Raw genomic sequence first — 16,424 nt, 5'->3', positions numbered from 1 at the left:
TTTCTTGTGCTCATGCCTTTTTGCTCTCATTTTCCCCTCATGTTTATAACTTCTTCCCATTATTCTCGCTTACGCTTTTTTCTTCCTTCACCTGTGGTTGCTCTTCTGTATTACTTAACAATTTTTTTCTTGTGCTTTTTTTCTGTCTCCTTTCTTGCTTGTGCTTTTCCTTGTCTTTTCTCTTTGAAATTGAAATTCTCATTGCTCTTGTGCTTGCTCTCCACCTCCCCTTTCTTACTGACTTCTAATGTAGTTGAAGAACTTATTCAGGAAGCTCTTCTAGGATTCATGCCGTGTCAGTTCTAATGATTGATGTATATACCTTAAAAGCAGTAACAATTCACAAAGACTGTTTGCTACAGATTTGGTAGAAATGCAATTGCAAGCAAAATTTGGCATTTTCCCAACTGGAAATCTGGAGTGCCAGAATTCATAAGAAATGAGAGAGTAATATTATTGATGCAGATACTGTGATACTGTGTTTGCTGCAAAGTATCCAGGCGCACACTAGATTTAAAGAATTTAAAAGTGTGTATGAACAAAGTTGCTTCTTTCTGTGTGTTGCTTTTCTTTGGAGTCTGCAAGTTGACCTGGGGAGGAGGCTCCTAGCAGTACCAGAAAAGACAAGGAATTGATTATAAATGCTAGCTTACAGGGTGGAAGACAAAGAACTGCTTAGAAAGCTGCTTGACAACGGGGTTAACAGGTAGTGAAAGGGAAACTTTACAGGTAGATTCCAGTGACTTTTGGTGCTGCAAACACAAAAACAAAGCTCATGGCTGATAGATTTGTTTTTATTATTATAGAACAGATGAACTAAAATAAGCCAACAATATAATTTTATGCCAACAGCCATCTTTCTAGCACAGGCGGTGACGGACTCAATGTGCCCTTCTCCTCCCTCCCCGGGCCTCCATTCAATGGGAAACACGTGGTGGTGGCTCTTGCACATTGGTCTTAGACCAGTGATCTTACTCTTTTCCCAGGCACATCTTTATAAATAAAAATAGGAGGCTGAGGGAGCAGGGAAGAGAGCATATATGTTGTAGGAGCAATAAGCAGAAAGGCTTGTGGATCCTCTTGCACATTCACATGTTGTGACCAAGTAGATGTAACGGCTGGAGAATCATGCCCACTCTCAACACGTAGCAAGCCCCTAGTTGCTACTCTAGTCAAGCCAGGAGTTTCTTCCCATTCCAAGCTAGCAAAGGGCAAGATGCGCTCAACTGGGAAGCTTTTGGCAGGGGTCAGGGGCAGTCTATGTAAAACCAAACCAAAAAACCACCCCGCCCCCCCCCCCCCCCCCAAAAAAAAACCCAAACAAATCTGCATTTTAAGCCACTTCAAAGTAAAAGTCACTTCTTATAATATAATAGGTATTTTTAAAATGGCAAGACCACCATCTTAGGAAGATGGTGGTCTTGCACTCAAGACCAAAGAAAGAAAAACCAAAACAACCAAAACAAAACAAAGAAATAAGAGTGGCCCCACTCTCAGGCTTGGCTCTTCTCTAAAAACAGCACTCACCATCCATCTGAATAGGTAAAAGGAGAAGTGGACAGAAAACAAAATAAAATTGGTGCAACTTCTCGCCAGGTGGCGCATTAAACCAAAGCTCCATACAGTCCCATATGACTACGCGTCCTGTGGTGGCAGCATAATTTCTTTCAGCTTTCATAGCTGTATATGCCTGTATGTATATCTGAACGTATACATACACATACACACATAATATATAATATTGTTTTTAATGTTAGTTTTGATCCTGTAGGAGGGCTCATCTCTCTTTCACGTGGTTCTGTGCTCCTGCGCTGTTGCTGCTCCCGTTGCCGCTCCCGTTACTGCTGCTCCCGCTGCTGCTGCAGAGGACCTCCGTGAGGTCGTCCATGATGGTGGTCTCTTTAAGGTCCACCAGGTTGAACTCCCTGATGAATAGGATAAAATGTGTGTAGAGCGTGTTTAAGTGTCCGTGCAGCTCCAGTGCCAAAGTCTCCTTAAAGTGTGAGGAGTAGATATGGGCCAGCACGTGGAACAGGTACTTGCAGATCTTCTTCACTAAGGACTCAAACGAGTTGGGAAATTCTTTGCCTGAAAGAAAGACAGAGAAACACCTTAATAGTTCCAGCCGGTCACCTTGAGGCCCATAGCAGCATTTATTCTGGCAAAACTGGTAAGTACAACTAGCTCACCTTAAAGAGGTAAGGTTTTAAGCATGTTCATTTAAAGTTAAGACTTTAAACCCTGAGGTTAAAAATCAGGAAGAAAATGCGATGTCTTTAAACAACAACATTTTTTTGTTACTGGCTGTAAAAAAAAAAAAAAAAAAAGGATTCTTCAGGGTTCTTTTATAATTTGTTCAGGAGTAGCATATTTTTCCGCTGGAAGCGCATAGCATATTTGGTCGTCCAATTCACAGATCATGACACGGAGGCTAAGGTACGTGGCAGACTTGCCTTATTTCATTACTGAAATGTTATCAAATGGATAAATAATGGAAGGATTGCTAGATGCCTTCTATCAGGTCCAGTCTGACTTAGACTTGCTGCAGCAGTACTGTGCGCTCACTATAAAAGACAGTTTTTGGGCAACTACTGCTCATGATGCTGAAAGGGAAACTGAGGCAAGCAAAAAATAAAAAAGCAGCCATTCTATGCGTGATGGGCAGTAAGAAGTACGTTACTGGTCTACGGTGTATCTTGGCCACATTGACAGATCACTTAGTGAAAGGCCCTCATTGCTCTTTTGAATTAGGGTGTTAAAGACCACCAAAATAACAGCCCTCGTCTGCTGCTAGCTTACTAGGCACTGCTTTCTTTCAGATGGTTCTAAGTAAATGCCATTACAAAAATATTGTCATATCCTAGTTTCCAAGTAAAGAGATTTAAGAAACCAGCTAATATGTTTCCTGAATAAGCCTATCTACAGTAACTTCTGCTCTGCAGGTATCAGCCTTTTTCCCTTAATTGAAGGCATTGCTGTCTAGTTAAGATACAAATTTGAGTTAAAATTACTTTCCTGTTGTTTTTCAGTCCTTAAAAATCATGTTCTTATTTAATCTTTGGAGGGGAATGGAGACTAAACAATCTGAGGAAAAAAGGCCATATTAGGCAAGGAAGAGGAGCCGCATTGCTGGCAATGCAATTTATTTCCCACTTAATGCATCGGGGCTCTAAAAGAAATGGTAAAATAACAAGGTTAAATTTTACTGGCAATATGCTGCATTTGATACCCACAGACTGCCTGTTCTCTCTGAACACAGGCTGCTTCCTGGAAGACCTCAGCACACTTAAAGATGTACCAATGGTGAAATATTAGCCAAGGAGGCAGGATTGGGAGATTTTTCACCCCAATTCATATGCCAGAAGTGTAAGTCTTCGGCACTGCAGGAATTAACCCAAATTAAAATAACTCTTCAGAAAATAGAGTATGAAAGCTGTCTGGTATTAATATAGATGCTGAACATCAACTTTCACCTTACTTTTAGCATCTACAAAGAACCCTATGAAGCACCCGCCCAAAGGCCAGCGTACCGTATTTTGTTGGAAAGACGTCCTCATCTGTCACTAGCTTCTGCACTGAACTCATGACGAAGTCAACATACTGAGGAGCAGTGCACTTGATCTTCTTCCCCCGCTCGTCATACCAGTAGTACTGTCTGTGGAGAGAATTGACAGTATCACGACATCATGTCTTGGATCCTCAGCCGAACTCCTAGGAGGTTAGTTTCTAACTAACATAAAACCACTGCAACATTACTGAAATAGATCGTGGCTGCCACAGAGGAGATTCACTTCAGGATCCCTTTCTCCATCAAAAGGCCCAAATTTCTGTTAGTCAGCTTTGCCTCTCCCCATCAATTTAGTTCAGAGCATGTCCAAGGTGAGTTGCCCTGGTGAGGAAGCAATAACTATTTATCCATGATAGACAGAGTTTACAGCCTGCAAAGCTGCACAGGAAGGCACTGTATAACTATTTTAATGTTGTTGCCTTTAAAAAAAAAAAAAGGATAAACAAGAGATCTGATGTATACCAACACAAAACAATTAATCTTGTAGTGTAATATTACGAAGCCGACAGAAGGTGGCTCCAAAACACCAGGCTGAAAAAGTGCTGAGGTTCTTGGGAGTGTTTTTTAACAAATCCTGCTCTAAAATCCTATCTAGGGAATCCTTTCAAGACCTTTTTGGACTTCCCTACCCATGTACCTTAGAACCCTGGTCCACAAACATCTGAATTTACATTTGACTCTGCCACCAGGATGTAATTCTGTAGGGTCTTAAAAGGAATGGGAACCATTAGTGTATTGTAAGGCTCTGGAAAAGCAACCTTAACTCAATCTCTTACCATAATCATCTTGATCAGTTACAGCCATCAAAACAGAACAAAAACATTCTCTTAATAACTATTACAGACACCTGAAAAAGGAATCTGAAGGCTACAAAAGCACTCACGAAACTCACAAAAGTTTTGTTCCCTCTTTTGTGTCTTTCAATCACAGTTAATTAAAGCACTTCTGGCTCCAAAAGCAGCTATTCATCTCATTAGGTACATACAGTAAGAAATGTTTTACAGATAAGGAAATGTGCAAAAGCTTTTGTTTTCTGTCAATGTCACATTTGAGTTATCTGAGTTCTAGTTCCTGAACTCTTACTTTGAACAATCTAAGCTCCAGGTACATGACCATTTCTTTATGAGACTGATACGAAAGACATTGTATTGGTCTTTTCATTTGCTTTGCAACATTTTTCTTTCTTCCCAATAAAGTTTAGCTATCTCTGGATACTGCTTTTTGTTTTTCCCCTCAATGGAGATGAAGATTTTTTTTTTCCTGTGCCTAACAGGACTAATTAACATTGAACTAAAATGACCTGTTGGTACTACTTAGAAAGGTGAGTTTTACATGTGACATCTGACCATCAAAATAGTTCTGAAGCCACTAAAGAAAAATGTTACGCAGCAACTGGAAAGGTCTAATTCATAGCGTATTTTCACTGTCCAGAAGGATTTATCAGGGACCTGAGGCTGGTGGTGTGAAGGCAGTAAGGATACGTGATGACAGTAAATTCACACTAGGCCATGTGAAGACCAGAAGAAAGAGTGCATAATTAAGCTCAAACTTAGTGGGGAGAGACAACTGAAAACTACTTCAGCTCATTTTTAGCATGCGGTGCTTGATCTCACCATTGGGCATGCAGAAGGGCATAAAATGTAAGAGGATGAAAACATCAGGCATAAAAAGCTACATCAGGCATATGAAACTAAGCATGGACTCTATTTATCGTTGCTTATTTCATTTATACGCTGTGCATATAAATAATTAATTATGCAATGTAGCATGCAAACCTAAGCTCTGTCTGCTTCCTTTGTGTAGTCAGCTTTAAGCTGGACAAGCACGGTCCTAGGCAACTCTTTGACTTACTTTGGGTCTTAAGACCCAAGAGACTCCTGCTTGTTGCCAAGAGGAAACCGGACTCTCTGTACCTCGCTTCTCTCAGGCTGGAGAAACCCTCAACTATGAAACAATGTAGTTCACAGTTGCCCTTAAGTGCCGAACCAAATCTGAATAACCAGATTTTAATTAAAAGAAGTGGTTTGGCAACTGTACAGGTTCACTGACAGGAAAATCTAAGTGAACAAATCTGCTACACCAGCCCAACGCATACCCTTTTTCCCTCACCTTAAAAGGTAAGCTAATAATACAAAATAGGAACTTAGACTAAGGGAATACAGACAAGGACTGGCCATGTGATAAGAATTCATGTTTCAAGTACTGTGAACACAGCTATGATGCATGGTGGAGAAAGAGGGTAGTCCCTGACGCACCACGACCATCTTGCCCGGTAAGCACACGCGTGTGTGTGTGACTGCATGAGTGTGTGAGTGCGTTTGTCTTTGCACGTGTGTGTGTGACTGTCACCGTGCACGTGAGCGCATGTGTGCCTCAGCACACGTGAGTGCATGCACGTGTGTACCTGACAGTGTGTGTCTCTCCGTGAGTGTGTCTCCGCACAAGTGTGCGTGCCTGTGTGTGTCACCGTGCACATGTGTTTGTCTCCACCTGTGTGTGTCACTGTGTGTGTGTTTCCACGTGTGTGTACGTGATGGTGTGTGTCTCTGCCTGCATGAGTGCGTGTGTGCATGATGGTGTGTGTGTGTGTGTGTGACTGTGTGTGCATCTCCACACGTGTGTGACTGTGCAACTGCATGAGTGCGTTTCTCCACATGCATGTGTGCATGACTGTATGTGCATGTGTCTCCATGTGCGTGTCTGCGTGAGTGTGTGTCTCAGTGCATGTGCGTGAGTGCTTGTGTGTCTCCGTGCACTTGTGTGTCTGAGTGCATGTTTCTCTCTGTGCGCGAGTGCATGTCCCTATGCACGTGATGTGTGTGTGCATCTCCACATGTGTGTGACTGTGCATCTGCGTGTTTCTCCACGTGTGTGCATGAGCGTGTGTGTGACTGTGAGTGCATCTCAGCACACGTGAGTGTGTGCGTGTCTCCACATGTATGACTGTGTTAGTGCGTGTCCCTGCGCATGTGGTGTGTGTGTGTGACTGTGAGTGCATCTCAGCACACGTGAGTGTGTGCGTGTCTCCACATGTATGACTGTGTTAGTGCGTGTCCCTGCGCATGTGGTGTGTGTGTGTGACTGTGAGTGCACGTGTTTTTGCCTGTGTGCGTGACTGTGAGAGTGCGTGTCTCAGTGTGCATGTTTGTCTCCACACCTTAGTGCATGTCCATGACAGTATGTGTCTCTGCACAAGTGAGTGTGGCTCCACACGCATGTGTGCATGACTGTGTGTCTGTGAGTGCGAGTGTTTCCACCTGTGTGTGCATGACCGTGATAATGCGTGGCTCAGCGTAGGCATGACTGCAGTTGTTTCCACCTGAGTGTGTGCATGCCTGTTTGTCTGTGTGAGTGCATGTGCACCTCCACACGTGACTGTGTGTCTGTGAGTGCGTGTGCATGACTCTGTGAGTACATGACTGCGCATGTCTCTGCGTGTGTGCACGTGACTGAGTGCATGAGTGTCTCCATGCACGAGTGCATGTCTGTGTCTGTGTGAGTGCGTTTCTGCCTGTTTGTGCATGACTGTGAGTGCATGTCTCAGCGCGTGTGAACGAGTGCCTGTGCATCTGTGTGCTTGTGTGCATAAGTCCCTGCGCATGTGACGTGTGAGTTCATGACTGCGCGTGCATCTCCGCATGTGTGTGACTGTGTATGTGCGTGAGTATATTTCTCCACACGTATGTGTGTGTGACTCTGTGTGTCCACGACTGTGAGTGCATGAGTGTCTCCATGCGCCTCTGCATGAGCACGTTTCCACCTGTGTATGCATGACTGTATGAGTGCGTGTCTCTGCATGCTTGTGTGCATGAGTGTTTCTGCTTGTGCGCATAAGTGTCTCCACACACAAGTGTGTGTGCCTATGTGTGTGCGTGTGCATGAGTGTTTGTCTGTGAGTGCGTGTTTCCACATGTGACTGCAAGTATGACTGTGTGTGCGTGGTGATAATGCGTGTCTCAGCACAACTGCAAGTGTTTCTACCTGAGTGTGTGTATGCCTATTTGTCTGAGTGCATGTGTGCCTCCGCACGTGTGTCCCTACACATGCTTGACTGTGTCTGTGACTGCATGTCCCTGCACACGACATGTGTGTGCACATCTGAGTGCATGTGTGAGTGCATGAGTGTTTCCACATGTGAGTGCATGTACAAGACAGTATGCGTCTCTGCACGAGTGCGTCTCCACGTGCATGAGTGCGTGACTGTGTCTGTGAGTGCGTGTTTCCGCCTGTGTGTACGTGACTGTGATAGTGTCTCAGTGCGTGCGACTGCATGAATGTTTCCACCTGAGTGTGTGCATGCCTGTGTCTGTGTGAGCGCATGTCCCTGCCCACATGACGTGTGTGTACATCTCTGCATGCATATGTGGTTGTGCATCTGCATGTGTGCGTGACTGTGTGAGTACGTGAGTGTTTCTGCTTGTGTGTGCTTGACTGTGAGAGTGTATGTTAGTCTCCATGCCCGTGTGTACATGACTGTGTGATTGCATGTGCCATTAAAGTGCATGTCTCAGTGTGTGACTGCGTGCCTCCGCATGCGTGCTTCCACCTGAGTGTATGCATGCCTGTTTGTCTCTGAGTGTGTGCACCTCTGCATGTGTGCATATCTCTGCATGTGCGTGACTGTGTCTGTGTGAGCATGTGTCCCTGCACAGATGACATGTGTCTCTCTGCACACGTGTGTGACTGTGCATCTGCATGAGTGCATTTCTCCACACATGTGTGTGCATGACAGTGTGAGTGCGTGACTGTATGTTTGTGTGTGTACATGATGGCGTGTGTCTCGGCACAAGTGCCTATGTCTCCCCACGCATATGTAAGTGGCGGTCTGAGTGCACGTGTGTCTCCGCCTGTGTGTGTGCATATGTATGTGATGGTGTGTGTGTTTGCGCATGCGTGACTGTGTGTACATGACGGTGCGTCTGCATGAGTGCATTGTCTCCGCACACGTGAGTGCATGTGCATCTCCGTGCCTGTTTCCACTTGTGTGTACGTGACTGTCTCCACGTATGTACATGACAGTGTGTCTACATGAGTGCGTGTGCATCTCCGCACGTGTCCCCATGTGCATGACTGTGTGCGTGTGCGTCTCCACGCATTTGTGTGAGTGTGTGTGTGTGTTTCTGCCTCTCTGTGTGCATGTCTCGGCCTGTTTGTGTGTGCATGTGTCTCCACTTGTGTATCTGTATGAGTGTGTGTGTGTGTGTGTGTATGAGACAGTGCATCTCTGCATGAGTGCATGTCTCTGTGCGCAACTGTGTATCTGCATGACTGTATGAGTGCATAAGTGCATGTGTGTTTCAGCCTGAGTGTGTGCGTGCCTGTTTGTCTGTGTGAGTGCATGTGCGTCTCCACATGCGTGTGTGCATTATGGGGTGTCTGCATGTGTGTGTGCGTGACTGTGTGCATCTCCGCACATTGACTGTGCATCTGCGTGAGTGTGTGTCTCCACATGCATGTGTGCATGACTGTGTGTGCATGTGTCTCCATGTGCGTGTCTGCATGAGTGCATGACTGTGAGAGTGCATGTCTCAGCGCGTGTGCGAGTGCTTGTGCGTCTTCGTGCACTTGTGTGAGTGCATGTTTCTCTTTGTGCTCGAGTGCATGTCCCTGTGCACGTGATGTGTGTGTGACTGTGCATCTGTGTGTTTCTCCACATGTGTGTGCATGAGCGTGACTGTGAGTGCATGTGTGTCTCCGTGCGTGCATGACTGTGAGTGCGCCTCAGCACACGTGAGTGCGTGTGCGTGTCTCTGCATGCATGACTGTGTGAGTGCGTGTCTCTGCACACGTGGCACGTGTGCGTGACTGTGAGTGAATGTGTCTCAGTGTGCATGTTTGTCTCCATGCACGTGAGTGTGTGACTGTGTGAGTGCATGTACATGTGCAGAGACACACACTGTCAAGTGAGTGTGGCTCCACACACGTGTGCATGACCGTGATAATGCATGTCTCAGCGTGGGTGTGACTGCAGTTGTTTCCACCTGAGTGTGTGCATGCCTGTTTGTCTGTGGGAGTGCATGTGCACCTCCACACGTGACTGTGTGTCTGTGTGAGTGCGTGTGCCTCTGCATGTGTGCGTGACTGTGAGTGCATGAGTGTTTCCACGCGCAAGTGCATATACAAGACAGTATGCGTCTCTGCATGAGTGTATGTCTCCATGTGCATGTGTGCATGACTGTGTCTGTGTGTGTTTCCGCCTGTGTGCATGTGACTGTGATAGTGCGTCTCAGTGCATGCGACTGCATGAATGTTTCCACCTGAGTGTGTGCATGCCTGTGTGTGCGCATGTCCCTGCCCACATGACGTGTGTGTACATCTCTGCATGCATACGTGGTTGTGCATCTGCATGAGTGTGTGTCTCTGTGTGAGTACGTGAGTGTTTCTGCCTGTGTGTGCATGACTGTGAGAGTACGTCTGAGTGCGTGAGTGTTTCTGCCTGTGTTTGTGTGTGTGTGTGTCCCTGCGCACATGGCATGCATGACTGTGTGTCTGCGTGAGTGCATGTGTTTCTGCCTGCGTGTGCTTGACTGTGCAAGTGCATGTTTGTCTTCAGGCCTGTGTGTGCATGACAGTGTGAGTGCATGACTGTATGTTTGTGTGTGTACATGATGGCGTGTCTCAGCACAAGTGCATGTGTCTCCCCACGCATATGTATGTGACAGTGTGAGTTCATGTGTCTCCGCCTGTGTGTGTGCATATGTATGTGATGGTGTGTGTGTGCATGTGTGCGTGACTGCGTGTACATGACAGTGTCTGCATTAGTGCATTGTCTCTGCACACGTGAGTGCATGTGCATCGCTGTGCGTGTTTCCACTTGTGTGTACATGACTGTGTTTCCACCTATGTGCGTGACTGAGAATGCATGTGCATCTCCACACGTGTCCCCATGTGCGTGACTGTGTGTTTGTGTGTCTGCATGTGCGTCTCCACGCATTTGTGTGAGTGCGTGCATGTTTCTGCCTGTCTGTGTGCATGTCTGAATGTCTGTGTGTGCATGCGTGTCTCTACCTGTGTATCTGTGAGTGTGTGCACATGCATGTGTGTACGTGATGTTTCTCTGCACGAGTGCATGTCTCCGTGTGCAACTGTGTAGAGGGCATAAGTGCATGTGTGTTTCAGCCTGAGTGTGTGCATGCCCGTTTGTCTGTGTGAGTGCATGTGCGTCTGCATACGCGTGTGTGCATAACTGCATGTGTTTTTGCGCACAAGCGCGGCTGTGTCTCTGCCCGTGTGTGTGTCTCCACCCATGCATGTGTGCGTATGTATATGACGTGTCTCCAGACGTGTGTGTGCATGTGCGCATGCATCTCCGCCCATATGTTGTGTGCATGTGTGTCTCAGCTTTGTTACCTGTAAGGGCAGTTTTCTCTTTTTTCTTCTCCTCCTCCCCCCAGGCTACCCATGCTAATTTGCGTCTCTGCTCTGCCCTTATTAAACCATCCTCCTTGTCCTTCACAGCACCCCCCCCAGTGCAAAGAGGCACAAGAACATCCTGCTGCCACAGCTGTCCTGAGTGAAGAGGTGGCACAGGGCAAGCAGGTCTATTCTCCCAAATCCCTCCCCCAGCTCCTCTCAAGACTTCGTGGAAACCCAGTAGTAGTAAATACTGACTTACGTATTGCACACCGCCATGGTCTGACACGACTCTCCTGTGCAGAATTCTGAGATTGTACTATATTGTAAGTTGATGTGATGAAAGAAAGTCGTTGCTGAAAAAAAAAAAAAACACAATGGAAACAAATCAGAAATAAAATACTTGTGAAACACCGGTTGTCCTCCTAACTTTTATTTAAATAGATCGAGTTATTAAGTGACCTCAGTGTCTTAAGCTTGCATACATACTTAAACATGCTTTAGTTAAATGAGTCTAATGATGAATTGCAAAACAAAGAGCTACAGAGAATGAAAGCTCTTGTTTTCATTTAAGATGAAAGCGCTACGATGCATCAGCTCTTATTACTCACAAAGCAGCAAGACTGGAAAGCATCTCTGTCATCAGCCTCACCTTTACAGTAGAATGCTGTGCTCCAAGCTGAAGGCAAACTATTTTCTACATCCTTTTGAAGTCAGACTTAAAATGCATAGTGGCTACAAAACAACATACAGTCCTAATGATACATCTCCCTTGAAAATAATCAGCATGAAAACTAGTACACTGCTACTTTCAAAAAAAATCCCCTGAGATGTTAACATTTTAATACTATGGTGGGACACCTCACTTTTTTTTAACGAGCCACTCTAAGCTTTTCTAATACAGTTTCAAGTAGTTTCTTGCTACCACTGCATTCTGTCGGAAATAAAAACAAGACTGGGTGACAGCTGCAGGTTAGAATGGCAGATGAAGCAGCAGTACAAGAAAATACTGTACATCAGAATTCAGATGCGTTGATACAGCACTCAGTTACGCTAGTCGGTCACATCTTTCGAGTTCCAGCCTGACTAGAGTTTAAATTCACGGTAATTAATTCCACCAAAGCTTGGAAGGAATGGAGAGAAGAAACCAACCAAAAGGCTTGTAAACTTCTCATTGCTGAGCAGAACTCCGCTTTCATAAGAGTCGTACTAAACTACAATTTTTACAGTGCTTCTGTGAGACCAATAGCTTGAGTAAGAAACATGCTGAACTGCCTGTTTAGCAGAGCAGTCAGAAGGGGAAGTGATGGTCCTCAGAAGGGCATTAGAAACTTCATTGCCCTTGGTGCCACAGTAAGTCGGAAGGAAGAAATGCATCCTGCCTCCCCCACTGCTGAGCACAGTTGGTTTCTATATAAGACAACTTAATTACTATTCAAGGTGTAATGACATGTATTATGCAGGAAGCATAAATAGTCATTGCGTGTTGTCCTAAGTGCTGCAAACAGTGACGAAAAAGCAGTGAATGAATGCCTACTTGGGTGTGGCCAGCAATCTCAAGAGCTGTATGATCGAAATACTCACTGTTGCTGGCTAGCCACTCGTTGAGGTCTATTTCTCGTGGTAACATCACCAGCTCCTTAAATTCAAAGTCGGTAATTCTGGATTTTGTGTATTCTGGCTCTAGGTAAAGTTTCTTCTCTTCCGGTGCTGGCTTTTTACCATTTGGCTTTCCCTTGGACTTCCTGCAAGAGATGAAAAAGAAGGGTTACCTTCACTGCCAGCCAGCAGCTGGAGGAACCCGAAAGAAATCTGTTTATCCACACTCCTGTGTTTCAGTTTATACTGTTTCTCCTGCTTTCTCTCCCCTCAGCTTAACTTGTTAAATAAAGCAAAAGTTGTTGATAAAGTGCATAAGTTATTGGGAAAATTTTGTATTGTGTAACTGCGTTGCCTTTGTCAGTTTAGACTCCGAGTGATCTGGGAGAGTGACAGCCAGTCTTTATACCTGTGAACAGTTGTGACAGCAAAATGGTACTGTGCCCAAAGGAGATACTCGGATGCGAGTATACTGCCTACCCGCTGCACCACAGTTAACTGTGGCAGCGCAAGCAGACTGCTGGGAGAAGACAGCTCCCAGTTGGAAAAATGCTCTTTCCACACGAAATAAGCCTCCACGAGGATTTATAAAAACAGACTAACAGCATTTCATTAAGTGCGTTTATTTCCACGGCATATTGCAACTTTTGATCTCCTATTTTTCAAGCCTTTACTTTAATTATTAGTTTTCCTCCCACTCTGTTTTTAACACCCTCAAGCTAGAACACAACCAGTATTCCTGGGATGGGGGTTCCGTATGGACATTTGAGCAAAGCTGGTGGGTCAGCTCTTCGTTTTATTTAGGCTATATGTGGTCAAACAGCTGCATATACATGTGTTTCTACAATTAAAAATTCCACCTGATTGGAAACAGAAGCTCTATTTAATGGTGAGAGACAAGTGCAGTAAGGCAATGCTTGGTATGCACTACCATAAGAGAGATGCTGGGATTTTTCAGTGCTAGCTTTTCCTGGTTAAAGAGTGGGTTTTTAAGGACGTGCAAAACCACAACAAGTCCACCTTTGCACATGAGTGCATTGAATTTGCTGTTGAAACGTATCTGGATCCCATCCCAAGGAAACTGTCTTGCATTCTGGCTCTTAGCATGCTTAAATCTTCAAAACACGCCTGAGATACACACTTGGTTTTTGCCGTATGACTGAGATGCGCATCTTTCCTAAAACCATGTTTTACACGTCAGTACTTTTCCCAAAGCACGTACGGTTATTTGGATTTCTCTCCTTATGGGCTTTTTACTGATGCGCACGCTAAACCGATCTTCAGAATGACTCATGGTCCCCATCTTCAACACTGCATTAAGTAGTGAGAGGCATGCCATAACTTTCTACGGCTCAGTCACCAGGACTGTCACTGTACACCATCTAGAACTTTTATTAAGCCTCGTCACATTTCTCCCTAGCCACCAGAGCGACTTCAAGATGAGAAAGGAATGCGATCATCGAGGAAAACTTACAGCAGCAGCACGATACACACACTCACAATATATTTTCAAGCCATGGATGTGCAGGAACCACCACTGGAGACCTCCAGTACAGAAAAGATGGTTCTCTGTACTTCTACGCGTTCATGAGAAATGTCACAATTAGAGAGGACACCTGTGACATGAACATCTTTTTTAAAGAGACTGCATATACAGTAGGAGAATAAACTAAAACCAGTACTTAAGATGACCCATTTAGCGTACAGCTACTTTTTTCACATTTTCTGTCATCTCCTTTTTCCACAGCAGTGCATTCCAATTCAAATGAAGCCTACAAGACACATATCCCTTAGGTTGATTTAATGAAGCAACCTGGACTAATTCACACAGCTGCCCAAAGGGATGGTCTAGGACACGTGAAGTCAGACATTTCAAAGCAGAATACTCTTAACACTGAGGGGTTACTCAGACCAGCAGATCCTGGTTCTCAGCTGTGTATTCTTGTCTTCAAACCCTTATATTTGCAAGATTGCTTTTGAACCTCACCATGCAGAAAAATGACCTGGAGATAAAGAAATGTCCATGAAAGAATTGCAGAAGGGCCTTGAAGGTATTTAAAGAATGTATGAAAGATGTACTTACGCTTGGGCGTCAGACTTCAGGTTTTCAGAGAACTTGAAATAATACCCAAGGAAAACACACTGGCAAGAAAGAACAGTCTCATCTGATAATCTGTAACCTGACTTTGTAATATATGATATGTGTTTGTCCTGTTCCTTCTGCAAGACTACCATACTAGGACTTGAAACTACCTTACCTTGACAGTAAACAGCATCGATCCAGGTGATATTATGCATTTGGCCCCAAGCTAATAAAAAAAATACTCGAGGCCACTAATTTGCCTAATTCCAAACATAAGATGCCTTACTCCTACACTGCTGAAACCACACCTGGCGTGCTCCATGTAGCACCTTCTTATCTGTTAGACCACTGGACAGAGATTAATGTCTTATCCAGAATATACACTTTGGGTTTTTTCAGCTGGTTGGTTGGGGAAAGGAGCAGGATTCAGACATTCATGGATAAGTTGATCTTTTAAGAAACGGGAGTTATAACTGAGTGACACTCAGGCAGAAGATGCTTTCAGTTTAAAAGACTGGTTTGAAAAACGGCATTACCCACTTGGGAGAAGAGAAGTAGCGTGGATAGAACAGAGCGTGTACCTTTGCTTTACGTCAGGATACTTGAACCAAGAGCCCTGGGTCAGGGCTGTGCCACATCAGCAAAGAGCAGTCTTTCGAGAGGAGAAGGAGGGAAGAGACACACAAAGAGGTCACAGATAGTCTGTCATAGAGCCAAGACTGCAGAGGGAAACCACAGGAGGAAGCTAGATGCAGGAGGCTGAGGCAAGCCTTCCAGTGAAGGAAAGTGGATCGTGTTTACCTCATTCTCACTTCAGCATCTTCTTTCCATTTCAAGAAAAGAAACAAAAATTCAATGCTACATACTTCCGTCAAGTTTCTTAATGCAAACAATTATGAGCAGTCCTTATGCCAGGAAAAAAAAAACACCTAGTCTCATTTCCACACCAATGTCAGCTCTGCTGGATTAGTACATGCAGCCACTTTGCATCTTTCAACAGATTGAAAGTCTTTCCACAGCTGCCTCAGTCTGGAACTGGATCATTTCAAACAGAAGCTTCCTGAAGGAACTTATGCCCTGCCCCTTTCCAAAGCTTTGCCTCAGTTTAAGAAAGAACCTGTCTCATGAGTATCACCACAAAACCTGCAACAAGGCCCATAATCACTGATAGGAAAGGGTTTTTATTCACACCGCTGAAACCTGAATGTCAAAGCATCATCTGCAGCACAAACTTCTTTTTAACTTTTAGCAGCTGCTGAGCATTAAAACAAGAACACAGAAATTGCTTCTATGATCAGATTTTCACGACCTGTGTGCAGTTTGGTTGGGATATTACAGGGCTCAAACGCTGTAACTACAAACAAAAATATATTCCAGTTTTAACAATGCCAAGTTTTGAAGTGGACTGCACATCTTTCCTCAGGCAGAACTCTGGTTATAACATCAGGCTTTCTAGTACTAATCACGCTGACTCTGGGTTGCAAAACCATTGGTTTTGCATTGGAAACTATCAATAATACTCAATACTAAAGCATTTTCTTCACAGACTTAGAAAGCTGGAACATACAACAGTATACAGAAAGCAGTTTAAGAAACACAATGACGTATGATCAAGAGTCAACAAGTAATAGTTCTGTGTTCCATATAAACCTAAGCTCAGACATTTACTAAAAAGCAAGAAGTTTACCATTTAGTTTCCTTCTGCTCCACTTTCCCTCCAAGTTCACTATTGTTTCAAAGGCTTGCAAGAAAACACCATCTACCCAGAATCAACTCCGAACACACAAAGAGAAGCAACTGTTATCCTCTTTGCTGTGTGCT

The 16,424-nt window shown here is 44.6% G+C and overlaps 1 protein-coding gene across 4 annotated transcripts in view; it reads right to left on the bottom strand.

The window, feature by feature from the left end:
* Positions 774-16,424, bottom strand: part of MOB2 (MOB kinase activator 2) — a 131,275-nt gene continuing 115,624 nt past the window's right edge. For all 4 annotated transcript variants that reach the window (XM_021403457.1, XM_021403456.1, XM_021403455.1 and 1 more), the window contains exons 2-5: positions 12,506-12,666; positions 11,184-11,277; positions 3,531-3,655; positions 774-2,088 (exon numbers count right to left, since the gene is read on the bottom strand). In XM_021403457.1, the coding sequence (XP_021259132.1) occupies positions 1,778-2,088; positions 3,531-3,655; positions 11,184-11,277; positions 12,506-12,666 (691 nt within the window). In that variant the 3' untranslated portion in view covers positions 774-1,777. The remainder of the gene's footprint in view (positions 2,089-3,530; positions 3,656-11,183; positions 11,278-12,505; positions 12,667-16,424) is intronic.

This window comes from Numida meleagris, chromosome 6 (assembly GCF_002078875.1).
Source record: "Numida meleagris isolate 19003 breed g44 Domestic line chromosome 6, NumMel1.0, whole genome shotgun sequence".
NCBI classification, from domain to species: domain Eukaryota; kingdom Metazoa; phylum Chordata; class Aves; order Galliformes; family Numididae; genus Numida; species Numida meleagris.
This window is presented reverse-complemented; position numbering and strand designations above follow the sequence as displayed.